Source organism: Amblyomma americanum, chromosome 1, assembly GCF_052857255.1.
Source record: "Amblyomma americanum isolate KBUSLIRL-KWMA chromosome 1, ASM5285725v1, whole genome shotgun sequence".
NCBI lineage: Eukaryota > Metazoa > Arthropoda > Arachnida > Ixodida > Ixodidae > Amblyomma > Amblyomma americanum.
Genome location: NC_135497.1, coordinates 430,359,354 through 430,377,296, shown reverse-complemented (window position 1 = coordinate 430,377,296; position 17,943 = coordinate 430,359,354). Strand labels below are relative to the sequence as shown.

General features: G+C 45.6%; 1 protein-coding gene and 1 long non-coding RNA gene across 3 annotated transcripts in view; one reads left to right on the top strand and one right to left on the bottom strand.

The window, feature by feature from the left end:
• Positions 1 to 357: 357 nt before the first annotated feature.
• Positions 358 to 1,277, bottom strand: LOC144115877 (uncharacterized). The gene is made up of 2 exons (XR_013311589.1): positions 1,113 to 1,277; positions 358 to 538 (listed from the first exon to the last, which is right to left on the bottom strand). It is a non-coding gene; the product is annotated as an uncharacterized LOC144115877 (long non-coding RNA).
• Positions 1,278 to 5,218: 3,941 nt separating this feature from the next.
• LOC144115874 (N-acetylglucosamine-1-phosphotransferase subunits alpha/beta-like) overlaps positions 5,219 to 17,943 on the top strand; it is an 83,581-nt gene continuing 70,856 nt past the window's right edge. For both annotated transcript variants that reach the window (XM_077650467.1, XM_077650466.1), the window contains exons 1-7: positions 5,219 to 5,524; positions 5,668 to 5,753; positions 5,824 to 5,943; positions 9,781 to 9,962; positions 14,237 to 14,439; positions 16,581 to 16,724; positions 16,838 to 16,879. In XM_077650467.1, the coding sequence (XP_077506593.1) occupies positions 5,351 to 5,524; positions 5,668 to 5,753; positions 5,824 to 5,943; positions 9,781 to 9,962; positions 14,237 to 14,439; positions 16,581 to 16,724; positions 16,838 to 16,879 (951 nt within the window). In that variant the 5' untranslated portion in view covers positions 5,219 to 5,350. The remainder of the gene's footprint in view (positions 5,525 to 5,667; positions 5,754 to 5,823; positions 5,944 to 9,780; positions 9,963 to 14,236; positions 14,440 to 16,580; positions 16,725 to 16,837; positions 16,880 to 17,943) is intronic.

Below are 17,943 nucleotides of genomic sequence, written 5' to 3'. Positions count from 1 at the left end.
TCATTGGCTTTCTTAACCAAAACATCCAAATCATGCGCCAACATTTCTTCGGAGTAGAGGTTTCTCAAACGGGCATCATGCATCGGTACAGGATTTTGAAAGTGTCCATCATATCCGGGGAGGACTGAAAAAATTGAAGGAACAATGCCGGCATCCTGAATTGAGCCGTAAAGCTTGGTACGCTCCTGCTCTGAAAGTGGCGGGACATGAGCCCGCTCCTTGACTGGACCTGCCTCAAAGGAATTGCTATCAAGCTGCCGCTTTTTCCCTTTAGACGATGTGAATTTTATGTCCTTGAGTCGCTTATATTGTACTTTTTCGACATAAGCGGGCAGCCACATATTATCCTTCTGGGTGCAACTTCTTGACTTCATCATTTTGATGCCGGTCTCAACTGCAAACAAACAGGCTCCAACATGGGAGCATGCTTCCCCTGCTCCAGCCATACATGTGCAGTGCGCAGTGATCACAGCGCCTCCTTCTTGCACAAAATCCACACTTGGAGAGGTTTGTGCCCCAGCCTCTGTGAGTGGTTCACCTGCGAAGACAACGAGAAAAAACGTCGGCTTTACTGACCTATCGTTTCAAAATTGCTGCGGTTCAGTTGCACTTTGCCTAGGGATGTCGTCTTAGAACAAAACATTTGAGCCGTTTTTTTTTTTCAGAGTTGCGGTGCACGAACTTGTCTGTCTGAACCTGCTCATTTGCAATGCCATTCAGACTGTGCAAAATAAAAACAAAGGCACATAATGGGAGCTGCAACTCGGTTCTTTTAATCTGTGGGAGACTGCGCTGCCCAGCTCGGACTTGGCTGTTCAACGCCGGGTCCTCGAGCGAGCCACCGAGGTCATCACGAAGCAAAGTATTCTGATCACCTAGATTTGACCTCAAGTTCCGTTTTTCTGTTTGTTTTTTGGAACCGATAAGGTTTTTCCGCCTCCTTTCACGCTTTGCGGGCACTTCACGTGCTCGCGTACATACATAACCGAATGTCGCGCTTCAGATGTGCCGCACAGAGCGCTTAGCGCAAACGGCGTACGGACCATTCGTCACAGCTTTGCTCATACAGATTAACAAGGTTTGCAATCATCAAATGGATTCGTAATGCTTACCTCGGCGAGCAGGACAACTTTGCCGTCCTGGAATTCCTTGGCAGAAAGGTGCTTCACCCAGCCGCTTGTAAAATAATTGTGGGACTCCAAAGCTTTGTACGCTTTCATGTTTTCCAAAGTCACAAAGTTCGCGGAAAACACAAGATACGTGACGATGTCGCCGTGCGAAATCTCTGGGAAGCCACTCAGATCGGCACTTGTGTCCACTCCGGGCCGCAGCGTGTATGGATCGATATCATCGCACAGTTTCAACTTGTCTTCGTAACGAAGGCGAATACTGCCGATGAGTTCAGAGTAATAACCCGCGTTTAAAGGTTCATGCGGCGCCACAGCAGGCACAAATCGGATGAAGAAGAGCTGTGAATGGTGCCGGTGCCACGAATTTGAAAGCATCCGCGGCAGCACAGCACTGAACGAAGACTGAGCGACTGGGTCACAAGCATGGTCGCCGGGTCAACGAGCAGGCGGATGTGACGTCACGTGCAAGCCATGTATAGGAAATGTGTACAGGTTGTGCGCGTGATTAGTTCATGATGAAGGGCCGGATAACTTTTCAAAGCGAGGGTGAGGGAGGGCCATGGATTAAAAAGTGAAGGTGAGGGAGAAAAAAATAAAAATCAGGGCATTTGCCCACCTCTGGTGAGGGGCGAGATAAGCTGCTGATTGTCCAAGTGTACATGTATTCTTGATGTATCGAACAGTTTGCGCGCACTGTAACTTTTGGCGGAAGGGCAACAATAGTTACTCCAGTGCAAATTCCTTCCAGCAAGCAATAAACGATTGCAAATTCTTTTGCCGCGAAAAAAGTTCTAGCCCCCCCCCCTAATCCTTTTTGGATCTCCGACGTCTTTTGAAGTGAAGCCTCCGACCCAAGTAAGCAATCTCCATAAGCACCAACCACTAGCGACTCCCCCTCCCAAGCTATCCCGCCCAATCACCATCACCCACCTTCACTCACTAGAAGCGCCATCCACAACCCAAGAGAAACTGGCCAATGACCGATGGAAAGTCGCCGATCTTGAGTTGGTAGCTGATGTGCTCGGTCGACTAACTCGGGCCAGCGTCAGGCAATGGTTGGCCAACTGCTGTGTCGGCTAGTGGTTAGCAAAGGCACACCGATCACTGGCAAACGCCTTGCATGGTTGGCCGCCGACGCAAAGCCAAGTAAACAATGGACGACACCGGGCACCGCTGGCCACCAGTCCCGTCTGTTATAATTTGAGAGAATTAGGGCGCAGCCGCAAGTCTAAACCCTACATGCTATATCATGAACATGCGTCTAAAGCTAGAGCCAGCACAACTTCTTCAAATACTCGAAGTTACCACCTTCATGACACGCGCATGCAACCCGGTCGAGTGCCTGAGAAAGTCGCGTCTTGTTGCGTTCGCATAATCTTCGCGTCAAAGACGGCATAGTGGACTATTAGTTTTTTTCTAATAGAAGGTATCTGCAACGTAGTCCGCTCATTTTCACTTCTTGTTTGTGTCATCGATTAAATATGTTGCTTAACGCGCTATATACAGGCGCCAAAATGCCCGGATTAAATATTCTGGCGTTTGAATTAAATTTAGCGGGAAATACTGTAGTCCTTCGACCGTCTTAGGGCTGAGCACGGTCTGGCGTCGGCTCGTGCAAGGCCAATGTCAATCCCCAAAGACGGCCCGAGCTGCCTTGCCGAGCTCGGGCCATAGACGGCCTGCTTGGCTGCCGAACATGGGCCATCGACTGGCCACGCAAGCTTTTCTTTTGGGAGCGCACTCACCCAACTCTACCCTCCAGAAGAGCCCCACCACACCTATTGACCTCCACCCTTCATAAGGCGACCACCCACTTTGAAGCCCATGCAGCAGCGGAACGCAAAATCGACGGTGAAATCGTATTCAAAGACTCAGTGAGAAGACCCGCCGCGGTGGCTCAGTGGTTAGGGCGCTCGGCTGCTGATCCGGAGTTCCCGGGTTCGAATCCGACCTCGGCGGCTGCGTTTTGATGGAGGCGAAACGCTAAAAGGCGCCCGCGTGTTGTGCGATGTCAGTGCACGTTAAGATACCTAGGTGGTAGAAATTATTCCGGAGCCCTCCACTACGGCTTTCTTTTTTCACTCCCTCTTTTATCCCTTCCCTTACGGCGCGGTTCAGGTGTCCGACGATATGTGAGACAGATACTGCGCCATTTCCTTTCCCGAAAAACCAATTATTATTTCAATGAGAAAACCACGCTCTATAGCCACCTCCTAAACACACTCCAGCCCTAGCTGCCGATCTGCCCACCGCCATTCTCGACCCACCTCAGTCCACCTTCACCCTCCAGAAAAATTGTGGAGCAAGCCTCGGCTTAGAGTAAAAAAATGGCGGTGGCTTAGCTCGGCTATGCCACGATATATGTAGCGAAAGCAACTGTGAAACTCCCCGGTTGGCCTTGTTCACATATTCCACAACGTATGAAGCACAGGCATAAACGTCCAGTATGACCTGTAGGTCCATGTTTGATTTCAGCACCAAGGCTCTCCGAGGATTGAAGGGGTCGCGTCACTCTTACGCCTATTCTCTAGGCTAACTGCACGTTGTTCTTCGGTTTCTTGAGCCCGCCGCTGAAGCGTCTTGGTCGCATTCCATCGTTCATCACGGGCCGTCTTCAGTGAAGCAGGACTCGGGTCTCTCCTCCAGCTGCTGTCGCTGCTGCTAGCGGTCGAGACACCGGACATTAAACGTGCCTGTCTCGCGGCGGAATATTCACGGCGGCGTTTAGCCAGTCGTTCGGCGCGCTGTTCGTCTGTTTCCCGGCGATTCGTTTCCTCTTCATCTCGCTCCGCTGCCGATTCTAGGCCTCCTCCACCTTATCAGAATTGCCGCCGTCCATACTGTCGTCTCAACTGTGGTTGCGGCGCACGCCAGCTCTCTTTTTCAATCCTGTGACAACTTATCACGCATGCGACACAGCTGTCGAAGCGAGCGGAGGTGAGCGCAACGACGAAGGACGCGGTGTCCTTGGCGGTGTCACGGCCTACCAAACGGCGGCGGCGGCTCGCGGCGTGGTGTGACGTCATGCCAGATGGCGCGGCGAGCGCGCGAAGCACAGTAACCTTCGTTGTGACATTACGTGCCTCAATGGAGTACCGCCACGGCGAAATCGCGAGTTCGCGGCCAATAAAGCTTTCGCTTTAAAACATTCATGAAGCGCAGTAAAAATATCACCCTAATCACTGGTAATTCAACTGTTTTCGCAGAAGTGTTGCAACATTCGTCCCGTATTTTTTTTTTTTCAGGAGAAATATAAGTTCCCGTGAACCAATTTGTTGTGGACTTTTTTCTGCCCCTCCGGCAATTCGATTACGGTTAATTAGGACATTCTCTGGTCCTGTGAAACCCGAATTATAATGGTGCTGTACTGTATAGAGAAACCGCGGTGCGGAGCCTGCATAGAGTGCATGCGTCCCAATATGGATGAGCAACAACTACACAGGAAAACGTTTGCGCACACCTCTCGCTTACAGCAGTTTTTTTTTTTAACGCTAAATTTTTGAGCACCATAGCATACAAGACAACATTAATTGCCCAAATCCCGTAGCGGCAAACTTTTTCACGCTTTTTTTTTTGTTACCAGAATAAATAGGAAACGATTTTTCTTCGGGGTGCGTTTCCTTTTAGGTTGCATCAGGTTGCATTGTGAGCGTCCTAGGCCAGAGGCACTGCTTAGGCATATTGTCTGCTTTCGTACACGACGTATGGATTGGAAATGTACGCCGCTGGTCGCCGCACCTTCCCAGTCTACACTAGGGTGATTGGAAGGTTGCCAGTGGCTGTAATATAGACATCGTAAGGCATGATTGGGAAACGCAAAAATATAAGGCCGACTAATCGCTCTGCGTGTATGCTACGGCGCTTGTGCGCCTAGCAGACGACACGGCCAGAGCCTGGTCAGCACTTGTGCTGCTCTCACTTACAGAGAACGGGCCACGCTAGGCATCTGACATATTGATATTATGTACATATATAAGCACAGAGGAATGGTTTACGAGTCGTGAATGCCTTACAGATCTTTTTCCTGCACTACGAACATTCTGATTTCAAAACCATCTCATTGCTCATCATCATCATTAAGAAAGAAGGCACGTGACTTGAACGTCGCGTGGTTTGTGTTTGGCAGGGCGTCGGATCGCATGTGCTTCTCGCGTCTTTGAGCTACGAAGCTGCCAAGCTTGATATCCAGTGCTATCGCTGGAAAATGATAAGCGCCGTTGATGCCCAAGGGCACAGTCGGAGGGGATCACGTTCAGGCGAAAAACATGCGCCGGACAGTGTTTTGCAAGCTCCTGCAGCGACAGACTTACAGCGTGCTGTCAGAGAAGCGTCTTTGTGTCGTTTCGCTTCTCGCCTTTGCCGTCCTGGCTGTCGCGGCCTTCCACTTTTGCGAGGCAAGTCGCCGTGCTCACAAGATCGTGCGCAGTGTTGGTTTGGCACTCCCTGTAGGCCCACGCCGTCACTGAGCTGCCGCGCGCTGGGTGTCTCTTGGCCGGGCTGCGATCGAGTCTGCTCCTCTTTTTTTCTTTTGTGTCAGGTTGCGTTCGACTGGAGCAAGACCAAGTATGCTGCTGTCTTCGACAGATTCCGTGACAATATCGCCGGCGAGAACTACCAAGACAGGCTAGTGTTTCTGCATTTGTCTGTCTCTGTCTAGCTGTGTGTACCCTTGACTCAACGTGCAATGTCGCAGGCTGTGTCAAGACATGCCGATCGACGCCGTCTACACCTGGGTGAATGGCACAGATCCGGAGCTGGTGCGCAACCTGTCCCTCATCAGGAAACAGCTCATGCTCGAGGCTAACAAGTCGAGGTGAGCGGATTGGGGTTTGGTGGAGCATTTGAGCAGTAGCACGATTTATTTTTCAGAAATGATGCCTTGTCGATCATAATGTTTGACATTTCTTTTGCCGTCACGACAAGCGAGCTAGGATACTTGGTGACGGCAGTGTAGCTTATTATGTATTTTGTAGCAGGATAGTACGCAGGGGGTTATCCTTTGCTTTCCGCTTAGCCTTTGTTCAATTGTCACAAGTTTAGCCGCGATACATTAGTGGTGCGTCCGAGATTTCTCCTTTACCTCAACTTGTTATCTGTCACAACACATAATGCTGCTAAACAGTGATCCTATGAAGAGCTATAAGAGGAGGGACAGTAAAAGATTCTGGGGAAAGTTCATTATACAACAGCGAATATGTGACATCTTACAAAGAACGTACTTCAAGAGCGACTTCTTTAATACTCATTCATTGCGGAATTCAGCCACAAGTTACAGAAACCACTTAGGACACGCTTCAGTCAGCTGTGCCCTCCAAAACAGATTTGCTTGCAGTCAGGCAGCTAGCCTCCGCAAGTACAATTCTGTCCAACTTTTTGCTGTGGTAGTTAGGGCATGTTACAGAAAGAAGCATTAGCACAAACATATGCATGAGAGTGGCACAGACAAGTGCTTACTGGCAACTGATTTTTTACAATTTCTCAGTCAGAAATCTGCATCAAATGCTCTGGCAGATGTGCACTTTGGTGTGTCGCCTTGGTGCATCAGGTCACAATAGTGGGGTGCATATTGTGCTGGACTGAAACATGGTCATCACAGCAGCAGTGCTGCAGAGTGCACTAACTCATTTGAAGTGATTTTCAAATCTGCAGTCCACAAATTTCAATATACCGCTCGTTGTGGAGATGGGGTGTGTGCCAGTGAGTATGTGATGAAATTCTGGCACAGAATGAGAAGAACTTGGAGAAAAAAAAAACGGACGCAATGCATTCTCCTGAGTGACACGAAAGTGGGCTAGAATAATAATGATGCTAAAGCATTGGCTTCTTCATAGTGGACAGTGAGCAGCACAGTGGAGAAGCCCAACCTCAGTATGTAGCTAACCAGATGCTAGAGAAACGCTTTTTAATCAGGGTTGTGATCCAGGGAAATTCTCTGGGCCCCTTGCCTAGCTGACAAGGCTCCTTCATCATTGGTGAGAAAGAAAGGTGACTGGCTATTTTGAGGAGAATCTTGGACGACCTTTAGTTTCAGTTTTTCCCGCCTGTTTTGCAGCACGCAAGGCTGTAATATTTTGTCAGCGCAGTCAAGTTAATTAATGAGCTGTATTCGTTTGTTTTGGTGGCTTTTGTATCATTTGCATAGCAGTGCCAGAAATGGTTAGTTATCGGGAAATTTGGCACCCCGATTACTTTATATGGGCACCTGTTACGGTTCTCAATTTCACCTTTGTGGTATCACGATATTAGATGTTTGGTATGAAATACTTCAGTCTTCACAATTCTTTTTACGTCTTTAGTTTTGTTTGGGCTTAAACCTGCACCATTCAACAGACATTAGAAGGCTTGGCAGTTACTGTTAACATGTCGAAAATTGGAGCCTAGTTTTGTGTATATGGGTTGAAGGGTAATGAGATTTTCAGCATGTTGACACTGAGGACAAGTTGGCCTGTGTTGATAGACTACCATGTTCTGATGGCAACGAGGCTACTTCCACTGGAAACGGAGCTTTTGTATGCTGGCAAAAAAGCAAAACAAAGTGACATGCAGGTGGTGCCACCATCAACCATTTTCACAAGCAAACTGCAATGATGCCAGGCCAGTCTTTTCTGCGCAGATCCTTGAGGCCCAGCTGCCGTGCAGTTTACTTCGAGTTGATGATCATGGAATCGCTTTTTATCTTGACATCATAAGATTGAATAGAGTGGCAAGGGGAAAAAAAATGTTTCATTCTTAAATCCAGTTTCCTCATAGACAAATGTGTCCTTTGCCACTGAATAAATATGAACACAGCCAAAAAGAGCCATGGAACCAATTTTTACTGAGAAAAGAAATTGGGGGGAGCTTTCCACAGTGTCTCTTTAACCCTGTAACGCCCAGGCATTGAAAACGCAATTGAAAAAATACATAGCAGGAAACCTCAATGAAGTAAATAGCAAACTGCACTTTGTGAAGCCAGTACTGAGTGAAAAGAAAACTTGTGTCCAGGAACGTTTCATAGAAGTAATTTTATGCAGTCTCTGTATTGGACATACACACCCTACAGCCTGCCATGGTGGCTCAGTGTTTATGGCACTCGGCTGCTGACCCGAAAGATGCAGATTCGATCCTGGCCGCGGAGGTCGAATTTCGATGGAGGCGAAATTCTAGAGGGCCGTGTACTGTGCGATGTCAGTGCACGTTAAAGAACCCCAGGTGGTCGAAATTTCCGGTTACAACCCCGGTTTGGGATGTTAAACCCAATAAACCAACCATACACACCTTACACACACCTTCCTACTAACAAAAGAAGACATGCCTATTTGAGAGAAATGCGGAGATGAACTTACATTAAACCACATCTTATTCTTGTGCACACAACTTGAGTCAATGAGAAAAAAATATTTTTCTGCATTTTACAACGGACACACCCCTTTTCATCCAGCATTGATTGTGGGGGAAGATATGCCATATGTTTTTAGGTTTTTAAAGGAACCAGGTGTCCTTGACCCTGTGCTTTACTACATTTTGTGATGCACATCATGCATTTTCTCGCATCTGAGAAAAGGCGAAGGCCTTTATTTATAATTTGTTGGGAGCCTCGGGTGTTCTTGCCCAGACAGGGACTGTTGGTGATGTGACCTAAGTTTTTAGAAGGAATTATACCTTGTGGTTGGCACATGATAGCCTTAGTTGCATATGCGCCACTAAACACAACACATTGAAGAAGTCAGATGAAAGTTATAAATTCCTAGAGCTTCACCACTGTAAGGTCCCTTCATTACAGAAGTGTAAAGAACTGGAGTATGTATCAAGCGAAAGGTGATTACAGCACAATTAATTTCAAGTAATTTTGATAGTTTCTGAATACTGAAGGTCAATAAAACTGCATTCAAATATCCAGCTGCCTACAGTAAATCGGGAGAAAAATTCAAAACTTCTCCTTCTCTGGCCAGTGCGGCATTACAACCACAGATTTCGGGCTGTTTACTTTTGCAGTTTGCTCTTGCATGAATTTATCTTTCAGCAGAACTCCTGTATCTGTGGCAGGTTACATATTGGCCTTGCATTGATAAATATGTTGGGCAAGGCTGTTACTTCACATAAATTAGTAGTTCACGTGCTACTGATGTGAGCACAAGTGAAAATATTTCAAATTTTTACACTCTATCGCATTTGATTTGATGGATGTTATGGGGTTAATGAAATACATGCATTCATTGTTTGAGGTCATTGTAGTTATTTAGCTGCTTCAGATTGTTGTGCAGGACATAGTACTTACAAATACTGTGATGCAGAAAGGGGTTGTCACAAATACTGCAGTAACAGTTGATTAGAGATTTTTTTTTTCAGTTGAGGCTTTTGCAATTGACGCAGGTAAACAGTATTCATGCGGTTCAGTGTTAGCACATAGCATATTGTCGTTGTGGATATTGCTTTCCTATCGACCTGATGATGCACATGATTGTGTATGTCACTCTTTCCATTAGTTACCTCGGCCATGCACATGTAGTTAGAGGCACTAGCTTACTTTCTGACTGAGGAACTGTTGTTTATGCCCACGAATCTTGCATTTTTCTTGTAAAAAATTTTGATTTTGTTCCACACTGCTTGAATATCGATCTGTGTTGAAGTTTATTGCTGCCTGACTTTTGTATGGATGAATGCCTTGCAGCCCATCAGCCTGTCTGTTCAAGATGTGTGTCATATCGCCGATCCTCATCTTGAAACATGACTCAAATGACTCGTCACTGCCGGCTGTCCAGGATGGGGGTGTGGAGCGGGTCTTCCGACTGTCACACCAACTGAAGGCTCCACACTCCATTGTGGCCCTTCTTTACTCCACTGTTGATGCAGGTGAGCTACAAAACAACCTGAAACTTCATTTTAAGTTCATATTGCCTTTATGGGACTGTTTGTAGTGCATAGGTTGTCTACGAACGAACTAGAGACACCGAATTTTAGTTGCGTGTGTTCTTCTTTCGAATGATGCATGAGATATTAGAATACATGGATCACCGCATGGTATTCACCTATAAAAGGTAAAACAATTGATAATTGAATTGATTCTCTCATGCTGTTTCAGTTTTGGTTTCATCAACCGAACTACGGCTGTGGCATGTAGTTAACCTTTAGGTCACGTCACATGAGGCATGAAAAAACGTTATTTTAATTCTCTGCAATACTTAAACCAACCTGCTGTAAGAGCTGTCATAACAATAAACAACGTATCGGACGTTGTTTTTTTTGTGCCTCAAGGACCTAAAGACCAGCTACATGTCACAGCCATCATTTGGTTTATGAAACCAGAGCAGCGGCAAGAGGAAATTCAGTTATAAACTATTAAGCGATCATAGGCCATTACCATTTGGTGATCTGTGGTTTTTGATGTCGGACGTATCATTTGAAAGAAGAAAACTCGTAAGCAAAATTTTGGTGTCTATAGTTCTTCATGTAACTGCTGTTGCTATGGCTGACTGGCTGCGAAATTTGCCTGCTGAGTACAAATTATCAGGGTCAACCCCGTTCATAGAAAGCCACTTTTCGATGGAGGTGAAAAGCAAAACTGCCCATGAACTGAGGTCTCTGTCCACTTCAGGGAACCCATGGTGGATTAAAATTAATTTGGAGCCCTAAGTTATGTTGATGAAATTAACTCTTTCCCCACCGTGTAAAAAAATGTTCGTATTTTGTTTGTCGGTTTTCATTCACTTATTTCTCCAAGAACTATGATGTTTTACATTTAATGCAATACTACAACTTCTTTCCGTAAAGTTCCGAGACTGAGTTCATTAAAAAAATTGTGTTTAACATTGAAATCATTTAAGCAGCACCCCTTCAAAATAGTCTCCCTTGCAGTCTATATAGAGCCTCCAACGCTTCTTGAGGTCTTGGAAACAGTTGGAAAACGCTTCTTTTGGCAGGGCTGTCAGCTCCTTTGTAGTGGCGTCTTGAATGGCCTCCACGCTCCCCATCCAGTGACCTTTTAGGGCTTTCTTCACACGAGGAAACGGGAAAAAATCGCATTGGGAGAGGTCAGGCCAGTATGGCAGATGGGGAAGTACAGTAATGCTGTGCTTGGCGAGAAATTTTGTCACGCTGAGAGCAGTGTGTGGCCTTGCGTTATCGTGGAGAAGGCTCCATTGTCCAGATACCCATAAGTCAGGGCAACCACGTTGCAGTGCATCACGCATGTGTTGGAGCACGTGGATATAAAACTCCTGACTCACCGTCTGCCCTTGTGGGATGAACTCGTGGTGCATGACACCTCTGGCATCGAAAAAAACTGTCAGCATCGTCTTTGTTTTGGTCTTTTGTCGCCGCCCCTTTCTCGACGCTGGAGAGCTTGTGCACCGCCATTCGGCGCTCTGCCTCTTTGTAAGCAGATCGTATTGAAAACCCATGTTTCGTCTTCAGCAATGACGCTTTCGACAAATCCAGCATCTTTCTCTGCCTCTGAGAGCTAATCAGCGCTCATTGATGCCAGCGCGTCTTTCTAGTCCTGTGTGAGGGCGTGCGGCACAAGTCTGGCATTCAGCTTTCGTTTCCTGAAGTTCTCACTCAAAATTTGGTGGCATGTTGTCTTACTTAATTCGAGAACACCTGATAGCATGCGGACTGTAATGGTGCGGTCTTGCTGTATGATTTCCCTGATCCGAGGCGGGTTTTTTTTATTCCGTGAGGTTGAAGGGCGCCCCTGCCTTGTGTCATCTTCCACCGACGTTCTCCCCAAAACGAACCTCTTGTGCCACTCGGAAACTCGCTCCCACGATAATGTCTCTTTGTCGTAAGCGTCACGAAGGAGCTCATACGTCTGTGTGGCTGTCTTGCCACACTCAGCTTCACAGAATTTTATTTTTACACGCTGTTTGTAGTGGACGTCCATCTCTCCACATTCACTCACAGTAGAATGCGCAGACAACTAGTGAAAACGTATTTTTTTTTTACATGTAGTGCCATCTAGCGGCTGCCACAGCAATTAACATAAATAGCTCAGGATAGCCCGAAAAGATGGCGCTACACATATGCACTAACGTTTGTTTTTGGGAATTATTTCTAGAGAAGAAACTATAAATCAGTCTCGAAACTTTACAGATAAAGGTTGTAGTACATGAAAATGAAGGGAGTTAAATGTTCTTTTTAATAACATAATTTTTGTTAAAGGGTTTTATGTCTTAATTTCAAATTTTATTTGTTGAATTAAGGTTTTTAGATAAAATTTAAACAAAACTTGGAACAGTATGCTTGTACCCAAGAAAATTTTAAAAAGTTTCAGAGAAACTTTGAAGTATAGAACTGATATTCTGAGAGGAAAAAGTTCTAGCTCATGCAGTTTTCCAGCTAGAAAACAATCACTATAGGCCCTATAGTTGGGCATGCTATTGAACGCAACAGTCAGGCGAACCATTCGCAGTGCAGGCGGTATGAGTTCCTGCCCAAAAGGTGTGGAAACCCGACAAATTGACGAATAGCATTGGTAACGTCAACACCATTTTCAAAACGACAGCTGAGTATTCTGGGCTGGTCCCCCAGTCTTCTATGCCCATTGGACTAAAGCTATAATGAGTATAATGAGGCAGCATCCTCGGAGTCATTGCTACCTAGATTGTCGACAAATCAATCGTCGACACAGCTGAATCACGAGACTTGCATGTCTTAGGGTGCGTGTCACGCTGGCCGAGGTGGCCATTCTCAACTTACGTGCTCTGCAGTTTTCGCAAGCGGTTTAGAAATCGGTGCCATGCAGAAAAAAGTCATATTAAGGTCCAGCTTTTCTCACTGGAAGACAGATGGTGCAGCATCTTCAAGAACAGTACAGAAGCATTTGAAATTGGCACTCGCATCTGTCGTTGGCAGGATAACAGTGCTCTATAGGTGTGGTAGGGACAAAGTGAGGAGGACACCTTTGTACTGTTTTTCTGACACTTTATACTTGATCTTTGGATTATTTGCTCAGATATTGTGGTTTTGCCTTGGTTTAATAATGAAATTTGGCGTGGTATTAGATTGCTATCAAATATTTGGGAATTCCCGAACGATTAATTTCTTGAGTCGAATATGAACTGAATAACAAGCATATTTGATTCATATTCGAATTTCGAATATGCATACTCCTCTATTTGGAACCCTTCATGGTGTGAAATGTGTTATTCAAACTAAACTGTCGTGCACAAAGGTGTTCCTGGTTGTAAAGCTTTGTTACGAAAAGCTGCTTGCAGTTTGTTGCTCGCCATCATGATATTAGTGTGTGCTAAAAGTAATTTTATGTTTCATTATAGTTTTCTTCAGAAGTGTAGTTTAAGGCACATCAAGTGCCAGAATGATGACATGAGAGTACTGTCCCTCTCAACAACGAGGCTGTTGCAGGTAGCAGTGGCCTTGTTTTGTTTTGGTTGTTGCAAGCTGTTATTGTCGGGCATGCAGGGTGTATTGTCTTTGGTACATCTAAATTTCATCCCCAAGCACACTATATGGACAAACTTCCTCGTATGCTGCCAACCTCCACTACTGTGAGGATCTCCGAATCTAGCTATTTTGCGTTGAAGCCGTGCTAAGGGGTGCAATGGAATTGGCCACTGGCTACTATGAAAGCCACAGCTTGGCCACTTTTTTGCTCTCTGCGTCGCATGTTTAGCGCAAAGGATGAAATGATTCACTTTTGTGACTCCATGCATTGGCAGTATGGCCAGCCAAGCAGCCTGCATCGCTTGAGTGGGGCGTTATTAGACCTGAGCAGCATTGAGTCCCCTATGCCAAATGTTCTCACCAGGTTCATAATGTTGACATCCATTCGGTCATGTGATTTTTACTAAAGGTCCTTTGCATCAAGAACCCGTAATTTTTGCAAGATCAGGATGTGGGCAGGTGTGGGAAGGGAAATAAATGAGGTGCCTTGCCGTGTTGTTAAGTTATCTGCCCTCTGCTGTGTTGTTACATGTATCACTGATCGTGATAGAGAAAAAAAACGGCTTCTCTTTCTACTTGAATTGAAGCTTTTCTTTTCGTAAACCATATACTCTGTTGCTCCCCATAAATCTCAACAAAGTTTTCTGAGGCTCATCTGGCTCAGGACAGCAAAGTGGCTTGGAGTTAATTTTCATTTCAAACTTGCTTTGCACTCTCTGTGTCAGCCAAAGAGGCTGCTGAGATTGGCCACACTGTCGTCTCTGGAAAGAATGTGTCGGTGGGCATGACATTCGTGACGGCTGACACTGCGGCCAGCAACACTGTGCTTCTGGACGACATGCTTATGGTCTCTGGGATCTCCCCTGGAGTGAGCGGCAGCCAAGTTTCCGAAAAGCTGTCGTATGCCGTGCAGGATGGCATCGTCAAGGTCAGTGATTTGGGATCGGGTCTTGTTTGCTCACAGGACTTTACAAACAGTGAAATTTTATTTTCTGCATGGTAATCCAACTTAGGGAACTGAATACGAAGGAAGCTAGCCACACAAGAGTTTCTTTTTTAATTTTGGGGTGTTGGCCAGTTGGAAATTAGTAGAGTAGTAATTGGTTGGAAAGCAGAAGAAGGAAAAGACCACATTCTGCCACTGAGATCTAAACCCAGGACTTTGGTATGTTACATACGGTAATTTACTAGCTGAGCAGCGGTCCAACCTGCTTGCCATTTGAATGCACTTGATTCTAGCTGTACTTTCAGCTATTTGAAATTTCCCACTTGCTGATGCTATTGTATGGTGCACAAGTTATGCATCTCTTATTGATCAAAGTTCCAGAACACCACTCTCAAGAGCACTGGCATGTTGTCAGACCTGACCCTACTACGTGATTAGCTTGGCTGGGCAAGGTAGCTTAGAGCCGATTCTGAGTCATGCCATACTAAGCATTGATATTATAACACTAGAAAGCTGAGATTTAGTCAAACCAAGTGGCTTGCAGATGTAAGGTTATACGGGTATGTTTAATTTAATCATCACCATCATCATGTACGAACTCTGAAAGGCCTCTAGGCAGGGCATATATAACCCTTTCTAGCCCATAAATAAACTAAGTGACAAGTTATTTTTTCTTCACTTAATGCTTTCCAAGATCACTTGGCATAACTTGTAGCATTAAAACACAAGAAAATAAAATCCTTACTTGGGAGAATAAACCAACACAAATTGATGAAAATGTTGCCACAGCTGATAGGAATCCTGGGCTTTGGTAGTGCCTTCACATGGTCATTGTAGTGCCTTCACATGGTCAAACACGAGTAAACGTCTCGCAGCATGCTGTGTTCCTTGAACACTCACTGGGTTTAAATGTATTTGCCATTCTGGTGGAGCAGTGAGAGGGCGCTTCCTGAACTAGTATAATACACTTATTTCCTAAGCCCTCACAAACATGGGGTTCAAAGAAATTATTCTTTTCATGTACCCACATAGTTGTGTGGGCTAGGTCGGAAGGGGAGGAAAAAACATCTTGAGTGTACTACACTGTGGTCATTTGACGCAAAAGCAATGAAAGAAAAAAAATGTGAACAAAATCCTAGCTAAGTGAGCAATATGCAACACTGATAATATATATAAAAAATGCATAAGAAGCAAATGAGAATGAACATGCAACGTATCAAGATTGTAACTTGTGATAAAGACGATCTATGACTAAGTTCTTATATTTTATTGGATTAAGCTCACTTTCCATAAAGTTGAGTTGAGGTGTTGAATGCTACAGGTGGGATTAGCCTTGCTTTATCTGCCGGCAATTGCTTAGCCGTAGCGTCCCTTCTATGTTAATATAATGTCCTAAAACCTGTTGGATCTACCCCGCTATGCGCACAGTCTCTTATGATAGCACATATTCTCTCCCGCAGTCACCAGCTATGCACACATTCAATCCACACCACAGTCCACTCCAGAAGTCACCATCTATGCACATATTCAGTCACAGTAGAACATCGTCCATTGCAGTGCACATTCCATCCACACATTCACTCACAGTGTAACGTAGTCCACTCCAGAAGAAACCATCTGCACACACATTCAGTCACCATAGTCCGTTCCTGCCGTCGCCATTTAGAATCAAGATCCGTGTCCTGCAGAAATGTTAAAAGAAGGCGTGCAGCCTCCTTTCTGCATGTCTGGTTTCCACTTGGGTAGACAATGTCCTGAACTGTAATGTGAAGGGTTCCTGTCTTCTTGAAGGAAGCGAACGTCACATACCTTGCCGGGTTGTATACTGGGCAGTACATAATATAATGTTCGATATCCCCGCACACACCACATAAAGAACATAGCGAAGTCGATCCTATGCATCCAGGCAGGAGTGGGAGCTGAGGCAGTGCGAATTCGATATAGTACAGTCACTTTCCATAAACTCTGCCAACTCATTCTATGCAAAAGTGTAATAAGGGCCTTGTGGAACCATGTTGAACCCTGTGGTCAAATACTTTGGCAGTTGTCTAGCTCATTTTCACGTAACTCCAGGTTCAGGGGCCTGGCAAGACCGTTGTTGAAGGACACTCGCGCTTATGCAGGTCTACATGTATGAGGACGAGAGCCTGGCGCTGGTGGTGACCTCTGGGAAATCGGCCACGGAGACAATCTCCAAAGTGAATGTGTTGCTCAAGGCACGGCTGGTTTCCATCAGCCGTGTGTCACTTGTCATCGATCCCCTCTCCGTAAGTCTCACACTTCTTTGCCCAGAGCGGCTTGAAAGGGTTTGGACTGATATTGTTTTGCACTCAAGTACCTCTCTGTTTTATTTGTCAAATCTTTATCTCGCTTCTTGCAGGAAAATGAGGACCTGGTGGCAAGCCGTTTTGCTGACAATGATGTAAGCTGTTGCTTATGAAGCAACTCTTGGTGCATTTTGCTCGATGGGCATGAAAACAGGGAAGAGGACTAGGTATGATGAAGGCTTTTTGCTATGTAGTTCTTGTGACAAAAGTTTCGTGCTTACTTTATATTAGGGGTGCGAATATTGAAATTTTTGAATACAAATCAAATATGAATGTGAAAAAAAAAGGCTTCGAATATCGAATTGAGTGTATGGTCTTTGCAACTGAAGTAAACAAAACTAGACTGCCTCAGCACCATATAAAAAAATTATGTGCACAGAATGTGCACTGCTTGATTAGACAGCATAACAGTAGCCAACATGTAATGTGGTCTTGCAAAATGAAATCCACAAATTGGCAGTACTGCCAACAGAAAATAACCTGATGGCTAGCAAAACCTTGTTAATTTGAAGTTCAAGGGACTGAAAGAAATGCCCGGGTTATTTGAAGGTCGATTTATCAAGTCCCCCACGGTCCCCAAAAATTAAAAAACTTCCGAGAATGCGAAAATGTGGCAAGCCCTTATGCGGCGACTGCATCGCGCAAATGTCTGTAAGCCCGTGATGAGCACCAAATTTTGGCGTACGCGAACACAAGCGATGGGGAACATACTTGTTGTCGGAACGGCGAGACTGCTTCCAAAAAAAAAAATTGACTAGCGACATGCCAGTCGACGTCCGAAAGCGGCGCGGAGCTGGGATTGGACTAGCGAATGCGCGGACCAACAGCTGCTGTTGCCGCGTGCGAGTGGTGAAGCTCAGAAACCAAAACTATGCAGCCAGGCTATTTTTTGGCCTCGCGACAGGGGCCCTCCGAATGTCATGACTGCCATTACGCCCACTTGAGAGGTGCACGGTTACAAAGTGCAATGCAATAGGCAAGATTTTTACAGGGTTGCTTTCCCTGTTGTGACACCTCGATGCACCCCTTCGGGAGGCTCAAGCACAATTCTACAAGTACGCTTTCCCGCTTAGCGTAGTTGACCAAAACGGGATGGCAGAGATCACTCTCGGACAGTTCTGAAGGCGACAGGATGCATTCCACGGATGTGGGCATTGAG